The sequence below is a fragment of the Rousettus aegyptiacus genome, unplaced genomic scaffold (assembly GCF_014176215.1).
Source record: "Rousettus aegyptiacus isolate mRouAeg1 unplaced genomic scaffold, mRouAeg1.p scaffold_m13_p_4, whole genome shotgun sequence".
Taxonomy (NCBI): domain Eukaryota; kingdom Metazoa; phylum Chordata; class Mammalia; order Chiroptera; family Pteropodidae; genus Rousettus; species Rousettus aegyptiacus.
The window spans coordinates 123175006-123193202 of NW_023416307.1; the positions used below are offsets into that span (position 1 = coordinate 123175006).

Consider the following 18197-nt stretch of genomic DNA (forward strand, 5'->3'; position numbering starts at 1 on the left):
GAAGGCAGCCTGGCCAGTACCCTGAGTCTCTACAGGTATGAGTCTGGAGGGCAGAGCTGTGTCCAACTCAGGGAGCCACAGCTCTGTGTGGACAGAGGAAGAGCTTCACATCAGCAATGCCAGATGGAGTGAGCTCCCCATCTCAGGAGATGTAAGTAGGGGCTGGACCACATCAGGTGAATTTGTGTGGCTGGACTAGGAAAGTTGGGGGGCTGTAGTGTTGCACAAAGCACTGCTAGTCTTCCTCTAGAGACAACAGTCCTTCAGTCTGGCTGAGCACCAAGCACTGTTCTGAGAGCTTTGCAAGAATTTTGTGGATCTTCCCAACAGCCTTCGGAGGTGGCTCTATTACCATTCCAACATTACAAATGAATAAATGAGGTTACAGAGGGGTTAAGTAACTTGCCCAAGGTCATGTGGGCAATAAGGGATGGAACCAGGATTTGAACACAAGCCATATGGCCAAACCACTGAGAGAGAGAAGAAGGAAGGTGGACAGGGACATCAGAAAGGCAGACAACCAGAAAAAGCAAGGGAGGGTGATTTTATTCTAACATTGTCTATAAGTAATGAATTACTGAGAAAGAATCCTTTGGTCTGAGAAGCTGGGACCCAGTAAGTTCCCCTGACCTTGTCTACTCACAAAGGTGATTGGGCCAATGGGCTGGAAGCCTTCCCAAAATATCGACCCTCTTCTGGCCTCAGTTTTCTCATCTACCGGTGGATTGGGCTCATGATCCCCAAAGGGGCTGAGGATATTTGTGCCGACCACTGACCTTTTGGGGTCAAAGTCCTCCCCTCTGATGCCCCTATTTGCATCCCTCCAGGACTTGCCACTTACTCCTCTCCCAGCAGCCTCCTCACCCCTCTCTTGGGCTTTGCAATGAAAGATCCCAATGGATGGGATCGAGCATTAGTGACTGGACCTGGTAGGGGTGCTAAGGGGGCGGGGAAGCACCACCTCAGGTTAATGCCCCCCTCTCCATACCCCCCACCCTAGGCTTACAGCAGGATAACCTTGGACTGGGAAAGAAGGAAAGGAAGCCAGAGCAGATGAGGACCTGATGCATTATATGCATCACCTCACATCATCCCTGTGCGTTTGAAGGGGGTGGTGGTTTATTCCAGATGGGGAAACTGAGGCTTGGGTGACTGTGTGAGATCTCACAGCTGCATGGGGTTAGTTGTGTAGTAGGTGGGCTTCACTCAGTAGAACAGGTAAAATCAGCCAGAGAGACCCAGGAGTCTGTGGACCTGGGTGCAAATCAACTCTTTCATGGACTTGCTGTGTGCCCTTGAGCAAACCACATTCCAAGTGGAAACCTCTGCCTCAGCATCTCCAGCCTTGGGTAATAATACTCACCTTGGAGGAACATCCTGGGGTGGGTCTGAAAGCCCTTTATAAACTATAAAGCACTTGACAAATATAAGGAAAAACGGCCTCATCAAAACAGAACTCACACATGTTGGATTTAAAAAGGAAATGTTTATTTTCATGTTATAAGGTGATTACAAACTCCTCTAAAAAAAAGCAAAGATGAATTTAAAATATTGATATACATATTTATCTAAAAAGCAAAAGAGGATAGGGAAATCCCTGCAAAATACAGGGATTCATATCATAAAACATTTATACACAAAAGCTTGTATATTGCAAGAATGAATTACACACTAAGGATCTTATTCGAATACAAATGTTCCTCCTCAGAAGAATCTCTTGTTGGTTGATTTTTTTTTTACAAAAATTTAAAATATCTTAAAAATATTTTGAAGTTTAAAAAAAAAGTCCTGATGAGCCAGACGTATTTCTGGAAGGAGGTGAGACCCACATTCTCAGTTTTCTCTTGTGCTAAATACAGAGTCACAGTTGCTAGAGATTTAAAAATTAATTGGGGAAAAAAAATGGAGCCAATATCTCAGTTTGAAGCCAAATGTATCACAAGATGCCCCATTCCTCAGGGACCTGACTTATCAGAACACGTCTGTATTGACACCCACAAAAGAACAATGAAACAGCTTCCTATTAAAACCAGATGCATTCTGAGGGCCGGGCATTGAGAGAGGGAGGGACTCGTATTCCTCTCCAATTTTGATATCTGAGTTTTTGTTTGCTTTGTGGCTTTGTGTCTGTTGCATTTTTGCAGAGGTATTTACAGCATCACATAGATAGCCCAGCCCGGAGTCACCTGACCTTGGGTCTGAGGGCTACATGGGCCTACTAAGCCATCTTGAGGGACTTCTCTTGGGTCCTTTCCTGGCCTGTGTCTGAGGTTTGCAGGGAAGGGAGGTGCTTTGCCTTAAGCACTGGCTGGGCCACTAGCCACTGTGTGGTGGCACCGTGCTAGGGTGAGCAGGGCTAGCTCTCCCTTTGTGCTTCACCACTTTCTCTGGGGATGTGCTGGGGATCTGGGGTGAGAACGAGGGGACCAGAAGGACCAGAGGTTCAGAGGAGCTGCTACTGCCCGAGATATCAGAATGCAAAGCCACTTCCTGTTGCCTGAGAATGTCCCATTTGGCCTTAGGCTGAATCCTGCCCTAAGGGTCTCTGAAGATTCTTGCATACCAACACATTTCTTTGGGCCTCTGTTTCCTCCTGTGTAATAGGGATCTCAATGCCTAGCTCACGGAGGGCTACCAGGTGCAGAGCCGAACAGAATAAACAGTTGCTGCTCTCCTACCAGAGGCCTGAGCTACATCTTGGGATCCAGTTGGCCCCTGAGGATGGCCAGGGGGTGGCAGGTGCTGTGCACTTCACCCATGAATGCTGGGACGGAGCATTTTCTTTTTCCTAAAGGCTGGTCTTTGGTCTTCAGGGAGAACACTGGGGAGTTGCACTTGCCACTCATTATACATCCCTTGGAGGACCTGCAGCAGGAACTGACTGCAGACAGTCTGGTCCCATTTCCAGCTCTCTGTGCCTAAGTCCCTCCCCTGCTCCAGGGCTCAGTTTCCCCATTTTACGAGGCCATCAACTGGGAGTGGGGTTGGAGGAGGGATTCTGAAAGCCTCTCCATCACCAATAGTGCAGCTCTACTGCAGGGACTAACATGGCCCAGCCTAGCCCAATTAAGTGTTTCCCTGGGTGGATTTGTCCCGGGGCCCTCACTCATTTCTACATCCTAAAAAGTTCTTTGAACAGCTCCACTGCATCCCTCCTAGGTCTGGCTGACAGAACAACGTGAGGGCATTAGAATTTCTGACCCATCCCAGGCAGAGACAGGTGGACCAGAGTCATGAGCTCCAATGACAAGTTTCTTTTATGTGAAGACATATAAAAGTCACGCACCATACACATTGTGCTCATAGAGCCAAGTTCTGCGGATACACGAGAGCTAGGGCCAAAACTGGAGACAGGTGCCTGGGGAGACTGTTGAGGAATGGGCTTGGGGAAAGTGGCTGACCTTCCAGGCAGGACCTGGGGACTTGGTCTACACGTGTCTTTGGTCTAGAATTTGGTCTGGGAATCTTATAAGAGGCCTTCCTCGGGCCACTTCCAGAGTATTGCCATTTCTTTGCCACCCTGTGGCCTTTCACTTGGGGTCCAAGCCCCGGAGGGAAGATGCAGCCTGAAATGGCCACAGATGCCCAGATAGCCACAGCTCACCAAGCCACCCTCACTCCCACACGTCACCTGTCCCCAGTCGCTGATGGTGGTTAGTTTACTAAAGTTCCATAAGACAGAGGAAAACAGATCACATTCCTACTTAGTAAAATTACAGGGAAAAAAAACACAATAAAATCAAATCAGACACAGCGGCAACCATAAATACACAGAAAAACAGGAACACATTAGAACTGTGAACAGTTTGGAATAGGTGTTGTTTGGCAGAGTATATGCTTTGGAAACAGTGAAATGTGACTGCTTGCCAAAGACAAGGGGTTCAGAACTGCCTCTGCCCCTTGGGAGGGGGACACCAAAGGCTCCTCCCCCTCCCAAATTTGGGGAAGGGGTGGTTTCCAGGATTCAGAGAGCTCCTGCTCTGAAAACTGGAGCTGGACTTCACTCTCCACATCACCCGAGGAAGTCACTGCTGTTTGTGACAATGTTTAAGTTTAGTTTAGACTCTTTACTTGGAAGTGACTGTTTAAATGGCACAGTTTAGGTCCAAATGGCGGCTGGGGTGGAGGCGTGTCCATACTTGGGATTTTAAAGGTGGAGTACCTTCTCTCCTGGTTCAGAGAGAATGCTGCTGCTCTACAGAAGGCTCTTGGTTAAGCCAATTCTGGGGTTCCAGCCCCCTGAACAACCCCAACTTTCTAGAAAACATCCCTTCACTGCCTCTCCTCAGTCCCCACACGGTGCATATCTGGCACCAGCTACTCCAGGGTTGGGAAACGAAGAGTTTTATTATCTCCCAGGGACCACCAAGGGTTGCACCTTGTGACTGAACTGGGAGGAGAGTTTTGGGAGCACTTCACCTGATTCATAGATGCTCTTGGCACTCCCTGCAAGAAGCCAGAGAGTTTGTCAGGAGTTTCCCAGCCTCTGGGAGATGAGGGTGGAGAGATGAGTAAAAAAAAAAAAAAAAAGAAAAAAGAAAAAAAAGCACCCCTTCTTGACACCGGGTCCCTTGAACCCTGGGGCCCACATCCTTTGGTCCACTCGCTCACCCCTCGTCCCTCACCAAATACATGAGACTTCCCTCCTATAGGCAGCTTCAAAACGTGTCAGCTGGGGAATGACCAAAACCTTATAGGACCCCACTAAAATGCAACAGACCCATCTGTGTGAGGTTCAGAGCCTCCCTGAGACCACCAGGTCCTGCTGGGCAGGCCTCAGGTCTCTACCTGGGACATCCCAGAAATGATGGTGGCTAAGCAGTCAGTCTCACGAGGGCTCCCGAACGTCCAAGCTCCATCCCCACCAGCCCTTTTGGATAAATGGTTCTGACAGTCCATCTGACTATCTGCCCTCGATCTCAAAATAAAAAGTGGGATTTTGTTCCTGGTGTAATGGTTTCTATTGCTCTCAGAAATCAGACTTTTGCTGGAGGGGTCTCACCTGTCAGCTTTTAGTCAGTGCCTTTATTTGAAGGGTTGGTTCATTATTTTGGCATCTCTCTTCTTGGCTACAACAAGTGTAACGAGGCGTTTCCTCACAGCCCTCCTTTCTCCAGCCCCCTTGAGTCTGGCCAGTGGGTGGGGCCCTCTCCCTGCAGTTTGCTTCTACTTGAACCAGGTGGGAAGTACTACACCAGTAAAATGGGTCTGCTGTCCCAGGAAAATTCCACCCTGTGTTTTTGGGGGCAGAACTTTTCTGCCAGCTACACAAGCACCGAAGAATTGCTTTTGAAAACGAGATCTATTGCTGGCAAGAAGATCAATTCAAGTGGTAAAAGTGTATGACAATCTCTAAATGTAAATATAGTTATATGTAAAAAAAAAAAAAATACAAAGAAAAATTTACCAAGTTCCCATAAAATACATCTAATTCAGTATGAAAGCTCTGCCTCACCCCGGACTTCTGCCCACGGGTTTTCTTATTGTACAAAATATTCCCAAATCAAAACAAAATACACATACACACAACACCACACACACATGCATACCCACACACACACACGCACACACAGTAATATTTTCTGTGACAATTAAAAAAAAAAAATCCTAGTGCAAATATAAAGCTCTGTAAACCTGGTCCTATGAGAATCTAACGTTAGTAAACAGCAGGAAAGCAGCCCCATCGATCCGAGAGAGCTCACATCATGGTCTCCACGATGATGTGGGTCGGTTTCACGAGAGCGCCATTCATGGCCAGGTGGGAGGTGTAGGGTGTGGCCCCCTCCCGCTCCACAGCCCAGCGGTTGGGCTCTCTCGGAGTCAGCAGGTACTTGAGTCTCTAGAGGAGGAATGGGACAGGAGTGGGAGAAACATCAGGCAGCCTGGTTTCCTTTTCACCAAAGGCACCTACCCCTCTGAGTCCTGCCAGTCTGCTGTTTGGCCCTGGGCAAACTAACCCCCTCTCTGCAGCTCCCATTTCATCCCCTGAGTGAGTTGAATGAACTAAGGTGCTCCTACGGTCTCTTCAGGACCTGACGCAGGGCAGAGTTCCTGTCAGTAGCTTTCTTGGCAACCATGCTGACTGACATACCTTAGGGATAGGAACTTGAATTGCCAAGCTCTGACTCTTTCTCCCACGCAGCTGACATATGCCTCCTTATGATTCTCATACCCGATTTCTCTGACTTGCAAAGCAACTGAGTTTCTGCAATTTGTATACCCAAAGTCGGATAGCTATCTTGAGACTCCGATGGCTCCCACCTCCCTCAAAGAGAAACTCCAAACTCCTCAGCCTCCCACAGCTGCATTCCCTGCCTTCTCACTTCTGCAAGGCATCATCTAGCTCTCCCCAGAGGGTCCACCTGGAGGACTTGGAGATGCTGCTGTGTCTGAACTACACCTTCCAACAGAGGGGCCAGAGGCCGGATTGCATAAGAATTCTCACATCACTTCTGAGGAGGGTGAGTTCTGTCCCTCAGCTGGTTGCCCCTTCAAGGACTCAGTGAGGGAAAGAGCCCTCCCCACTCAGAAACTTAAATAGAAAGCAGTTGCGAATAAGAAGTTCTCTATCCAGGCATTTACATTCAGTCTAGGCATATTTAGGTATACAATTCTTTTAAGCTGCTTATTAAAAGCTACAATATTTATTTGAAAATCTAGATTTCCACCCTCTCTTTAAAAGTGTCAAGATCTGGCAACTCCAGGCCTATGTCCCCTCCCGGTAACAGCTGGCCAGAGCAGAGTGCATTGCTGCCTGCTGGAGATTGCCTTCGCCTTCTCCAGCTCACTCCTGGCCCTGTCCAAACGGCTTCCCTCCTCTGGGTTGCCTGCCTGGTCACCGGAAGAACAGACTGGAGGCCCCAGGTAAAGGGTGAGTGGTGGGGCGGCCTCTCTGTACGTCTATATAATGGGGTATGCACACGGAAGGTGGGACAAGAGGCAAATGCCACCAGGGCAGCCAACGGGGCTCCATTTATGTGGGAGGTGAGCTGCAACTGGACTCTTCCCAGGACAGAGACCTGGGTCTGCAAAACCTGGCTGGGAGAGGTGTTCATGGCTGGGAGGACACTGTGGCAACCTGCGCAGGCGGGAGCCCCAGGGGGCACGCAGCAAAGAGGGATGGCTGGTGGCTCACCCGTCTTCAGAGGGGGGCAGGGGAAGGTTGGTTTGTATGTGAGGAAGGGGTGAAAGTTTGAGGTGGAGTAGATTCCTCAGCCAGCCCCCTCCTTCTTCCTCCACACCAACTCCACTCTGACTAAAATTTTAAAATTCTAAAATTCTAAACTGGGGCCAGAATGATGTTTTAAAATTAGGCTTTAAAAGGACACAAGTTAGGGACCTGTTGGGGGTCATCCCTCCCCGATGGTTGAATTGTGTTTCCCCCGCAACCCCATCCCACCCTGGGTGAACTGTGTAATTGTTGTAGGTACTGACCAGTCAGAACAGACGTCCAAGCCCCTCTGCTATGCCTCTAACTAACCCTTTCATTTCTGGATGGTAGGGACATTCTAGAAGTTCCCAGGGAGGGGCTGGGTTGGCATGGGGTACATAAGCGGGGGCCTGGAGGGCTCAGGGCAGTAGCTATTGCCCATCTGCACCCAGGCCCAGTATTTCACTATTTTAACACATGGTAGGGCCATTCGGTGTTCTGGCTGAGTACGGGGCCCTTTCCTCTGTGTCCTCTGAGGACACACAATGGGCCCCGTGCTGCAGCAACACTCCAAGGCCGCCCGCGCTGGCTCAGGCACGCTCCGCTTCATGTTTTCTTCCCTGGCACACCCCTGCCTCCTTCCTCTGCTGGGGGAAGGCTGGTCCCTTCTCTCCCGGCCTCTCCACTCCCCCCACCAGCAACACCTCCAGGCCATTCTCCACAAGGAAACCGGCCCAGCCCAAGGGGGAGCCAGAGCCCCAGGACATCCTGGCTCCAGATTTTTAAGAGAATAACAATAAAAACAGCCCAGAACAAAACAGTGCAGTCTTGGAGTGGGCCCAAGCCCAAAGGTTAAAGGGAGATTCTAAGAAAAGGATTTCTTGGAAAGAGCCCCGGCTTTTGCCAGGCTTGGAATCTACAGCATTGTCAGGAATTTCTGAGAGGAGGTGGGCGGTGGGGAGGGGATCTCAGGGGAAGAGATTGGCAGGCAAAGAGGCCTGAAAGCTGGAGGTTCTACCTTGGGCAGAGATGGCTTCTGAGGGCTGGGTAGCCAGTGGAGCCACAGATCCGGAACCGGGGACAAAAGCGTGGGCACTGGGCTTATCTGCAGCTTGGCTCCAGGGTAAGGGAAGGCCCCTGGGTGGAGCTGAGGCTTCCTCCCTGGCTCCTCGCCTCCTGTCTCACCACTTCCGAAAAGCAGCCCCCAGTGCTCCCGAGATAAAGCTCTAGCTCTTAGCTTGGCATGCACAGCTGCCGTCACCTCTCCGGCCTCATTGCCCCACGCCCAGAAGGTGTCACTGCTGCCCCAGGGCTGTCACACCTCCTCGTGCCATGCCCTACACTCGTCCATCTTGAATTCTCTGCTTGGCAAATTCCCTCCTGGCACAGCCCTGCTCTGAATGTCACCAGCGCCTTCTCCCGTGTGAACTGTACTCTCTGTTCTAGTTTTCCCACGGTCTGCTCTCCTTTCCACAATCTCAACCACTCAGTGGGGGCAGGTAGGGGCCTAGGACTCAAGCGATGTGCGTGAGGTCACACAGAAAACTGACAGTGGGCTGGCCTTTGGCCTCCTGCTCCAACCCCCCTCAATCCAGCCTGCGGCCCTGCGTACTCACCACAAGGAACGGCCCTTCCGTCTGGCAGAGGCGGATGACCATGACCAAGGGGACACACACCATGGAGGACAGGGCCAGGCTCCAGCCCAGCCCGATGGCCCAGGTGGGGTACACGTACACTTTGTTGTAGGTCAGGGGTACGTACTTGACGAGAGAGAAGATGAAACATCCCTGTGGAGAGATGGGGCAGTCAGGACGGTCTTGGCATTGGGTGTGGGGTGCTTCTGGGACCAGGGCAGGCCCTACCCATAGGGCCTCATATCCTTCACTCTGCAGCATAAGAACCTCCCACAGTGCAAACCTGGCCAAATCACTTTTCTGCTCAAAACCCTCTGTGGCTCCCCAGTGCCTACAGAATGCAGTGCAAGCTCCTCGGACTGGCTAGAGTGTGACCAGGAATTGTGACCCTTCCCCTCTCACCTACCCCCACCTCTTCCTCTATATCTACACTCCAGCTACCCTGAATTCCTTCCAGCTCCTCAGCCACTTGCCCCAAGGCCTTAGTCCAGGCTGTTCTCTCTGACTGGACCTCTTTTTCCCTCACCTTCTCCTCCTCCTAATTTAACTTTAGTAGTCCTGCCTTGCTTGCCCAGGCCCTGTCCAGACTCGGTTAGGCCCCCCATACATTTCCTTCCCAGAAAGCACATGGTTATACTGCTTCTTCAGCAGGCAGCACCCCATCCAACCTGAGCCGATGAGGGTGAGAGGTGTATGTCCTGTTCCCCTGCTCCCCTAACACTTGGTGAGGTTCTAGGTGCACAATAAATGCTAACTGCATGGATGAAAGCCATTCCTCCCCTCCCTACCCATCTTCATCTCCGAGCCCTAGGCTTAGTCCCCCGGAATAAGGTATGGACCTGGCCCTCGCCCTGTTGGCTGTCCATGGCCAAGCCTTCAACTCAGGCAAATGGCCAGTGGCCACTAGTGTCCATGAATAGTGGAGTGGGGTGAGGAGGTGCCCCAGAGGCTTTGCAAAGTCCCCATTTCCACGTAAGGCTGGCCGAGAGAGTCCAGGGTTCCTGCTCAGGTCAGAATGACAGCATCTCAGAATATGACCCAGGCAGTCTTAGATGACCCACAATGTTAAAATGGCTTAAAAGCTCATGATCTAAAAACTGGGGTTTGATGGGAAAACATATCTATCTACATGAGGAGCGATGGCAAGGAAAGGGAGAGAGCATTAGGCTGCAGATGCCTTGCGCTGGGCACCTGCTGAATGCCTGACCCTGCCTGTTGCTGTTTCTGTCCCTATTTGTGGGGCCATAGCTTAGACAGGGAGAGTGCCAGGAGGTGGCTGCTCTGGGCTCTCCCAGCACGAGGAAGCTTCGTACCTGCCTGAGACCTGCACCTGCCCGTTGCATTCCTCTTCCTACTAGGGTGACTACATCCTACCACCTTGGAATGCAACCTATTTCTGATCTGTGCAACTCCTTAGGGGAAGAGAGAGAGAGACACACACAGAGAGAGAGACTGACAACCAGAGTGGTGAGAGGAGTTGCCCACAAACAAGTGAGGCTCTAAACTCAACAAAATTCATCTCCAAAAATAAACTTGCCAATCGTTGTGGTTCCTGGCTACTATAGTTTACTTATTTTTATGGAGAAAATATGTACCTCAGAGGGAAAGGCCACAGCCATATTAAATAATAACAGAAACAACGTAAGGCTGTTGGTTGCCACTCACATCTCGTATCGGTCTCCTCATTTTACAGGGGCCCCAGAGGAAAAGGACTCATCTAAGGTCACACGGTGAATTAATGGCAATGCTGACCTATTCTGGTCTAGGAGCAGAGGGGAGGGCCCATTTATTCCTCAGCCCGTGGTCCCTAAATGCAAAGAACATTTCTGCCCTTTGCGCTCCCTAAGGTGTGAGCCGAGAATGGCAAAGAAGATGTGTTCCCCTGCAATTAGCTCCAAACTTCAAACACTGACAGGAAAGCAACTTTTGCTACAGTAAATTTTCCTTTGGCTGGAGCCTCTTAGCAGAACCTTAAAGAAGAGAGGGTGCCTGGTATGCTCCAAGGCCACATTTCAAGATGGCGGGTGAGAGAACCCTGGTGGGAAGAGGGTTATGGCACCTCACCACCCTTGGGTCCTGGGTGAGTATGCAGCTTCCTTGTTCTTGGGAGAGCCCAGAACATCTCTCTACTGGGACATCCCCTCTCTAGCCACAACCCCCACCCTTCCATGGAAACTTTCAATGTCTGTGACCTCTCCTTTGGATGTCCCAATGGTCTCTCACCTTAATCAGTGACTAAAACTGGGCTCATGAACTCTGGAAGGGTTTGGGGAAAGGTTATGTGCTCTATTGTGGATCCCCTGAATTTCTCAACATGCCCCAAATACATTTTCCTCTTTGAGAATGTTTTGCCTTTTGCGCAGGCTGGTTCCTCTGCCAGAAATGTTCTTCCTGTTTTTCCTTCTTGACAAGCTCCTACTCATCCTTCAAAACTCATCTCAAAGTAACCTTCTGGAGCAGCCTGCCCTACCTCCTTTTCAGTAGCTGTCGCTAGACTTGTTACATGCATTTGCCAGCACTTGGTAGGATGAGAAAGGCTACTACCGACGGCCAGGCAGGAGAAAACTCACAACACAGAGAACTGGAGTGACCACAGCCCAGCTGTACTTCATCCAGGGCCCAGGCCGATAACCGATCATGTCCTCAATACCATCATAAAAGTTATCGCTGCCTGTAAGAGACAGAGGTAGACAGATGGTGACACAGTGTCCAATGCCAGCATCCACCCTGGGAATGGCAGAATAAGGGCTCAAGGGCCATGAGAGGTCTCTGGGACCTGATGCAGGTCCTTGAAATCTTACACCACGTAGACCCAAATGTGGCAGATGTTTATCTGAAATTATCTAAAATTCAAAAGTAACTGGGCATCCTGTATTTTTTCGGCCACCTGGGGCATACCCAACCCATATCCTAGTGTTACCAATCCAAGGTCTCGAGAAGGTCTAGATGGACTATTTCCTGGACCCCGGAGTAGTTAATCATAGATAGGCCCTGCATGGCCAAGTTTTTGTTTGTCAAAACAGTCACGCCTTATACCTTCAGCACAGGGAGAATTTGTAGTGTGGCTACAACAATATTATTTACATAGGGAAAAGGCAGTCTTCAGACACAAAGTCCAAGTAGGGAAGGCCTTTGTGTTAGACTCAGAATAAATTCTCTCTGGAATTCTGTTTCTGAGGCTTTTAAATGGAGAGACCCAAAAGAGAGACTTGAGAAAGGATATGCAAAACCAGTACTCACCATATATCCAGGCAATAACAAAACATTCAAAGAATGCAACCCACAAAAGGCATACACCGCTAGCTGCATAGTAGTCAAAGAGTTGAAACACATACATGCCACCCTGCGAAGAAAAAAACAGAAGATGGATTTGTTCCTTGGAATCTAATTCCCTTAATATATTAGCAGCTCTGGCATATCAATAAGAAAATATAAAACTCAAGAGAAAAACGGGAAAAGGCTATGATAACCAGATACCTGTGTAAGAAGGTGCTCCAAATCATGTTTGACAATCTCACACACACACACACACACACAGGAAAGCAAACCAACACATCTTTCTTAGCAAAAAGGGATGAGTTCCTCACTGAAGCCCACTTCCAAAGGAAGTACTTAAAGCCAACTATGGAAAATATAGACACAGCACTCCTCAACCTTTTGGCACCAGGGACCAGGGCTCCATGAGAATCAAATGCCTGATACTCTGAGGTGGAGCTGAGGCAGTGATGCTAGCTCTGGAGAGCAGCAGCAAATGCAGATGAAGCTTCACTGGCTCACCTAATGCTCACCTCCTGTTATGCATCCTGGCTCCTAACAGGCCACAGACCTGTACTGGTTTGCAGCCCAGGGGTTGGGGACCCCTGTCATGGAAGACTTCAGCAATATCTAGCTGCTCAATAGGTGCACCAGTGATCTGCCTTTTGGTGGGGAGGTTTCTTTCTTACAGACACTTCCAGGAAAAAAAAAAATTATTTTTATTTCCAGTAAGGAAAGTGGTGATGGGAAACACCAAACTGAGTTTGGAAGCTCATGCAACCCCTTGCTGGAGAACAGGGCAGGTGGGTGCGGAGATGCACAGGAGTGTGCTCTGGGCCTACGCTAGCCTCACATGCTTACGTTACTTAGTACAAGACTCCTTTCCTTCAGGCAGCATATGTATGCTGTCTACAAGAGACTCACTTTGGATTAAAAGACACACACAGACTAAAAGGAAGGAGATGGAAAAAGATACTGCCTTGATAGACCTAGAGGATGTTGCACTGAATGAAATGGGTCGAATAGAGAAAAATATCACATGACTTCACATACATGTGGAACCTAAACAACAAAATAGCAACAACAACAACAACAACAACAAAATGGAAACAAACTCATAGATACAGAGACTATTTTGAGGGCTACTAGATGGGATGGAGAAAAGGGTAAAGGGATTAAGAAGTACAAACAGTTACAAAATAGACATGGAGATATAAAGTGTAGCATAAGGAAAAGAGCTAACAATGTCGTAATAAATATTTAAGGAGGAAGAGGGGTATTAGATTTAGTGGGGTGATCACTTTGTAAGTTATATAGATCTCAAATCACTATGCCATACAACTGAAACTAATATATTATTGTATGCCAACTATAATTGAAAAAACTAATTGAATTGTACAATGTAAATATGAGCAACTGATTGTTTATTATATTTCAATAAAGCCGGAAAAAAAATTCAAACTAAATTAAAAAAAAAAAAATTCTTTTTCTTTTCTGGACCACCTCTTGCTGCTACACCCTCTGAACAGCACATGCTCCCTGCCAGCCAGACACTGCAAGGCACTGCCTGCAGTATTTACCCTCAAGAACCACCTCCCCTCCCGGCCCGTGACAGGCCACTGAACACAGTCATGGGTAAACAGAGCTGTCGTTAAAATGGACTTTAACTGAAGTACCCCTCCCCTAGGCCTCCCAGGATGAGGGAGGCCGAGAGCAGCAGTGTTGCCATGGTAACAGGAAAAGGGGTAGGAGAATTTGCGTCAACTGCTGGGTCCTCCCCAACTGTGCAGGCTGAGTCCTCTGGGCACGGCAGGGCCCATGAACTGGGTAGGACTCGGAGGCTACCCACCCTAGTCCTCTCATCTAGCTGTTGGGGGAACCACAGAGAAGAAGTTGGCTTGAACGGCTCTGAGACATGTTTCTGAGGCACCAAAGGCCCTGTAAGGGGAAGCCCCTCGTGCCAGGGGAGAGAGCCACCTACCTCCGTCACCATTGTCAGCCCCAGCAGGTAACTGATGCTACACATCAAGGCGATGAAGATTTCCCGACGGAAACCCTTCCTTAGGAAGGATGGGTAAAGATCAACCAAAGACGTGATCTGTCCTTCGACTTCGACAAACTGGGTGGGGGGAAAAGAGAACAGTTGAGCGGTGGATGCCCAGCACCTCCCCCTCTGCCTGGAGAGAAGAGCTGGGCACATGGAGTTGGCCTGTGGGGTCAAGCTCAAATGTGTGAACCTGTCTGCTTGGGGGCTGGCCACTGCGGCCCACATACAGGTCTTCCCGTATTCCATACCTTGCATCTCTGCTGAGGCTCTTCCCACCACCAGAATGCCTTTCAAGACTCAGCTAAAAATGACCTCTTCTCTGAAGCCAGTGCTGGCCCTCTGCCCCGGCACGTGTATAGGCACATGTGTGTCGACACGACAGCCTCCCCTCACTTCGGTCCTCTCTGAAGCCAGCAGCAGGGCCCCCGCATTTCTAGGCCTTGAGTGCTCAGCAGGGCTAGGCACATGTGGTTGCTCGACAGACACATGAAGAATGGGTGGGTAACCCCGGGCAAGTCTGGGCCTCAATTTCCCCACCAGATGCACGTGGTGATTTTTTTATCCTTTGGGGATTTTGCATGTGTGCATGCACACCTACATGCCCAAGTGTGTGAGCCCAATGCAGCCGTGACCCCAGGAACCCATCCTTGGGCTCCCAAACGTAAGGAAGCATTCTAGAAAGACTCTCAATCTTTCTAAGTATTCCCATCTTCGCACCCAACAATTTATCTTGGAAGGTATTCCATATCATTACATGGAGAGTTGCCTTGTTTTTTAAATGGCAGCACAAAACTCCATCCCGCGGACACTTATCATCATGGACTTAACCAGTGCCCAAAAGATGGCTTCCAGCCTCTGCAGCTACCGACCTGGGTGAGGCCTCTTCCCTTACATTTGTCTTTCGGTGCATGTGCACATGGATCCATAGCATAATCTACGAGTGAAACTTCAGGATTAAAGGGCTTGTAGACCCATTTTACATTTGGATGGCTATAGACAAATTGCCCTGCCAACCAACATCCTCTGTGGTGGATCTGATTCCTTTAAAAGTTGTAAAGGTAAAATCTCCACGCTCTGTTCTTTCAACTGGGAATGGCTTTTGGGAAGCATGTTTCCCCAACATTCCTACAAGACAAGTCCAACCACTTATTCCTCTGGGATGCATCACGGGAGGATCAAGGAATACAAACAAGGAGCAGATCCCTTTCACGTGCTGAAAAGGACAGGAGAAATGACTCTTGGTTGCCAGGAATTTAGGAAAAAGATGACTAAGAGGCTCCCGATAGGGTTCCGAATACAAAGGGCCGATGTTTTAACTTCTGAGTGACATGTCAGCTAAAGGAATTCTGAGCCAAAATTGCCACTGAATAAGCAAACCTATAGCTCTAATGTGAAGCTTCGAAGGTTTAAAAATAAAGTTCCTTTCTTTTTTTGATAGGGAAATTATAGACAGGAAGATCCAATGTCACTGTGAGTCAGGGCCAAGACCAGCACAAGCTCCTTGTTTCCAAAGAACACCACCCCCACCTCCACCCCTGTTCCAACAGCCTCTTGAGACCTCTCGCACTTAATAGCTATGGGTCCCAGACTTCTCCATGTCTCAGTTGCTCTCCCTGTAAAACGGGAAGATCTTGCCTACTCAGCAGAGATGCTGAGACAAGAGTTGAAATCATTAAAGTGAATTGGTCATTAGGTGATTAATCTTAACTCATGTCAGGGGCCTGGAATGGGTGAGCTCCTGGGGGCAGTGCTCCAGCTCTCTGCTCATGCTGTTTGTTCACAAACTGTATCCCTCTTGGGCAGGCCAGGTATCTACAGGCATCTGCCTCTATGTGGGTGACATCTTGACTCCAATAAACACTCAGCAGTATGATGGCTCCTAAGCTAGAGAGTGTTCCTTCAAATGCTAGAAATGTTTCCTGTAATGAGCAAGGGTCACGTTTCTCTAGCAGCAAGAAGCACTGCCTAAGGTTGGCTGTGGGTCTCTGAATTTCCACAGGAGGAAGCTATGTTGGGGTAACTCAAAGGTAAAGTGAGGGGGTTCAAACTCGCAAGTCTGGAAACAGGAAGCCCCAGGGTCAAGTGGTGGCTCCACGCCTTAACCAGCTGTGTGTGACCTGACCCCAGCCTTTGGAGTCCTTATCTCTCTGAGTCTCAGGTTTCTAGGCAGCAGGGCTTGTGCGGATTAAGGAGCTAATGTAGAAAAAAGTCAGGTTGGGGAGGGGAAAATGGGGTGTTAGTGTGTCTGGGAACAGAGTTTCAGTTTGAGGATATGAAAAATTCAGGAGAGGGAGGGTGGTGATGGGTAGAGGAGAATGTGAATGTACTTAATGCCACCGAACTGCACATTTAAAAATGGTGTAGTTGGCCAATTTTATGTTCTGTGTCTTTTACTCTACACATGCACATGAAATGCCTGGCATGAAGCCTGGCCCATGCGAACACCTCAGATGGCGGCGCTCTGATCCTATCGAGGTGCTCATGGTGCGTGCAGTGGTCACTAGCACCCACGAAACCTTTCCCCCGGCCCCCAAATTTACATAGCACATGCAAAGGAGGGATCCCAACCACTGGACCCTTAGCTCACCAGGTATAATCCTACCGCGCCCCTTGTGGTTTATCATCAATAGGCAGGTCATGTAAGGGCTCTGAGCAAGTTCCTCCTCTGAAGTGGGAAGAGAGCCACTCCCTCTTCAGCTAGCTTTGAGAACTCATTGAGAGTCCCCAAGTGCCTTGGCCACCCTGGGGCCTATCTCAGAGGTGCCCAACCTCAACCCAGCCCCACCCGCCTCCCAGGGAGAAATTCTAATGAATAAAACCACCTCTGCTGGCTCGCAAAGCAGTTTCTGCAGCCCAAGAGGCCTATTTTGGGCCCATGGAGATATCAGGCTTCATCATTGATTAACCTCTTTCTGTTTTTGTTTTTTGCTTTCACTTAGAGGTCTGGAAGAAGTTACAAAAGCCATTTGCTTGGGGCCTTGGAAAGCCAAACTCATTAACTAGGAATGATTAATGGAGTCCTCCTGCTGTTGACACAGCTCGAGCCCATCAACGACTGCGTAAGTATTTTGTTTTCGATCTCCCAAATGTTTTTATTCTGTCTCCTCTGCTAATCCTGGTTCCCTTTCTGCCAAATCTTTTGTTCTGTTCTTGACCTTGCTGGTGGACCACCTCTCCTCTGATCTTCTAAAACTTTCTTCCTCTCTGGTTCTGAGACTCTGAGGACCTGCCCTGGGCACTGGCTTTGGGGCTGCTGCCCTCGGGACAGGCGGCAAAGCCCTCTCCTGACTGGCCACAGGCCCCCAACTCTCACTGAGTCTCAGGCGACCAAAGACTTTCCATGAGGCAGCCAGATCCCTAGACCACGCAGGAGGCTGCAACGTGCCTGCTTTCAGTGACTGACTTCAGATGCTGGCCCCTGGGTAACACTATAGGCAGGGCTCTAAGTGGCCTGGGCACATAATCAGCCCATTCTGCACAGCATTACTCTTCCCTTCTGGAGTCACACCTGCACTTGAAACTGTCATCTTGAGAAGGCCCCAATGAAAATACACATATCCCCGGGGACAGGTAACCGAGAGCTCATGCTAGCCATCCTCTAAGCACCACTGACTTCTCTGTACCAGGCACGGTGCCTGGTGCTTCGTGCAAGGCAAGGCGGTGTGATTGTACCCATTTACCAGATGATAAAACTGAGGCTCAGACGGGGAGGAAACGTGCCCAACATCACACAGCAGCGTGGGATGTGGGAAGCTTGGAACTGTGTTACTCCAAGGGCGGATGCAGCCCCTGGTTGGGTCTCATTGAACACCCAGTGGAGTCCTGAGCCCAGTGTAGGAAATAGTCTCAACGGAGTCCTGCCTCAGGAGGGCAGAAGTCAGGACAGCCAGAGGACAGGGCAGGGTCGAGCCAGGTCCCCCAGCGCTTAGCTATTTAGAAAGCACTGGAGGATCTCAGTTTCCCTGTGAGGACAAGCTCGCTCTCCTACTCATGTGCTCCAGGAAGCACAGGACGGAGCGTGGTCTAGGCTTCTCTGGCCCCACTTTGGACTCTGAGTGTCGGCCTGGGCACTGCCTACCTCGTGCACAGAGCTGCTGGTCCTTCGCCCAAA

At 49.6% G+C, this 18197-nt stretch overlaps 1 protein-coding gene across 3 annotated transcripts in view; it reads right to left on the reverse strand.

Annotated features, from left to right (window-relative positions):
- Positions 1-1466: 1466 nt before the first annotated feature.
- The window catches only part of SLC6A6 (solute carrier family 6 member 6), an 81690-nt gene continuing 64959 nt past the window's right edge, over positions 1467-18197 (reverse strand). For 2 of the 3 annotated variants that reach the window (XM_016141860.2, XM_036219800.1), the window contains 5 exons: positions 14021-14158; positions 12025-12127; positions 11355-11455; positions 8767-8937; positions 5699-5839 (listed from right to left, as the gene is read on the reverse strand). In XM_016141860.2, the coding sequence (XP_015997346.1) occupies positions 5699-5839; positions 8767-8937; positions 11355-11455; positions 12025-12127; positions 14021-14158 (654 nt within the window). Of the gene's footprint in view, positions 5840-8766; positions 8938-11354; positions 11456-12024; positions 12128-14020; positions 14159-18197 lie in introns of all 3 variants that reach the window. The other variant, XM_016141859.2, reaches the window with a different exon arrangement.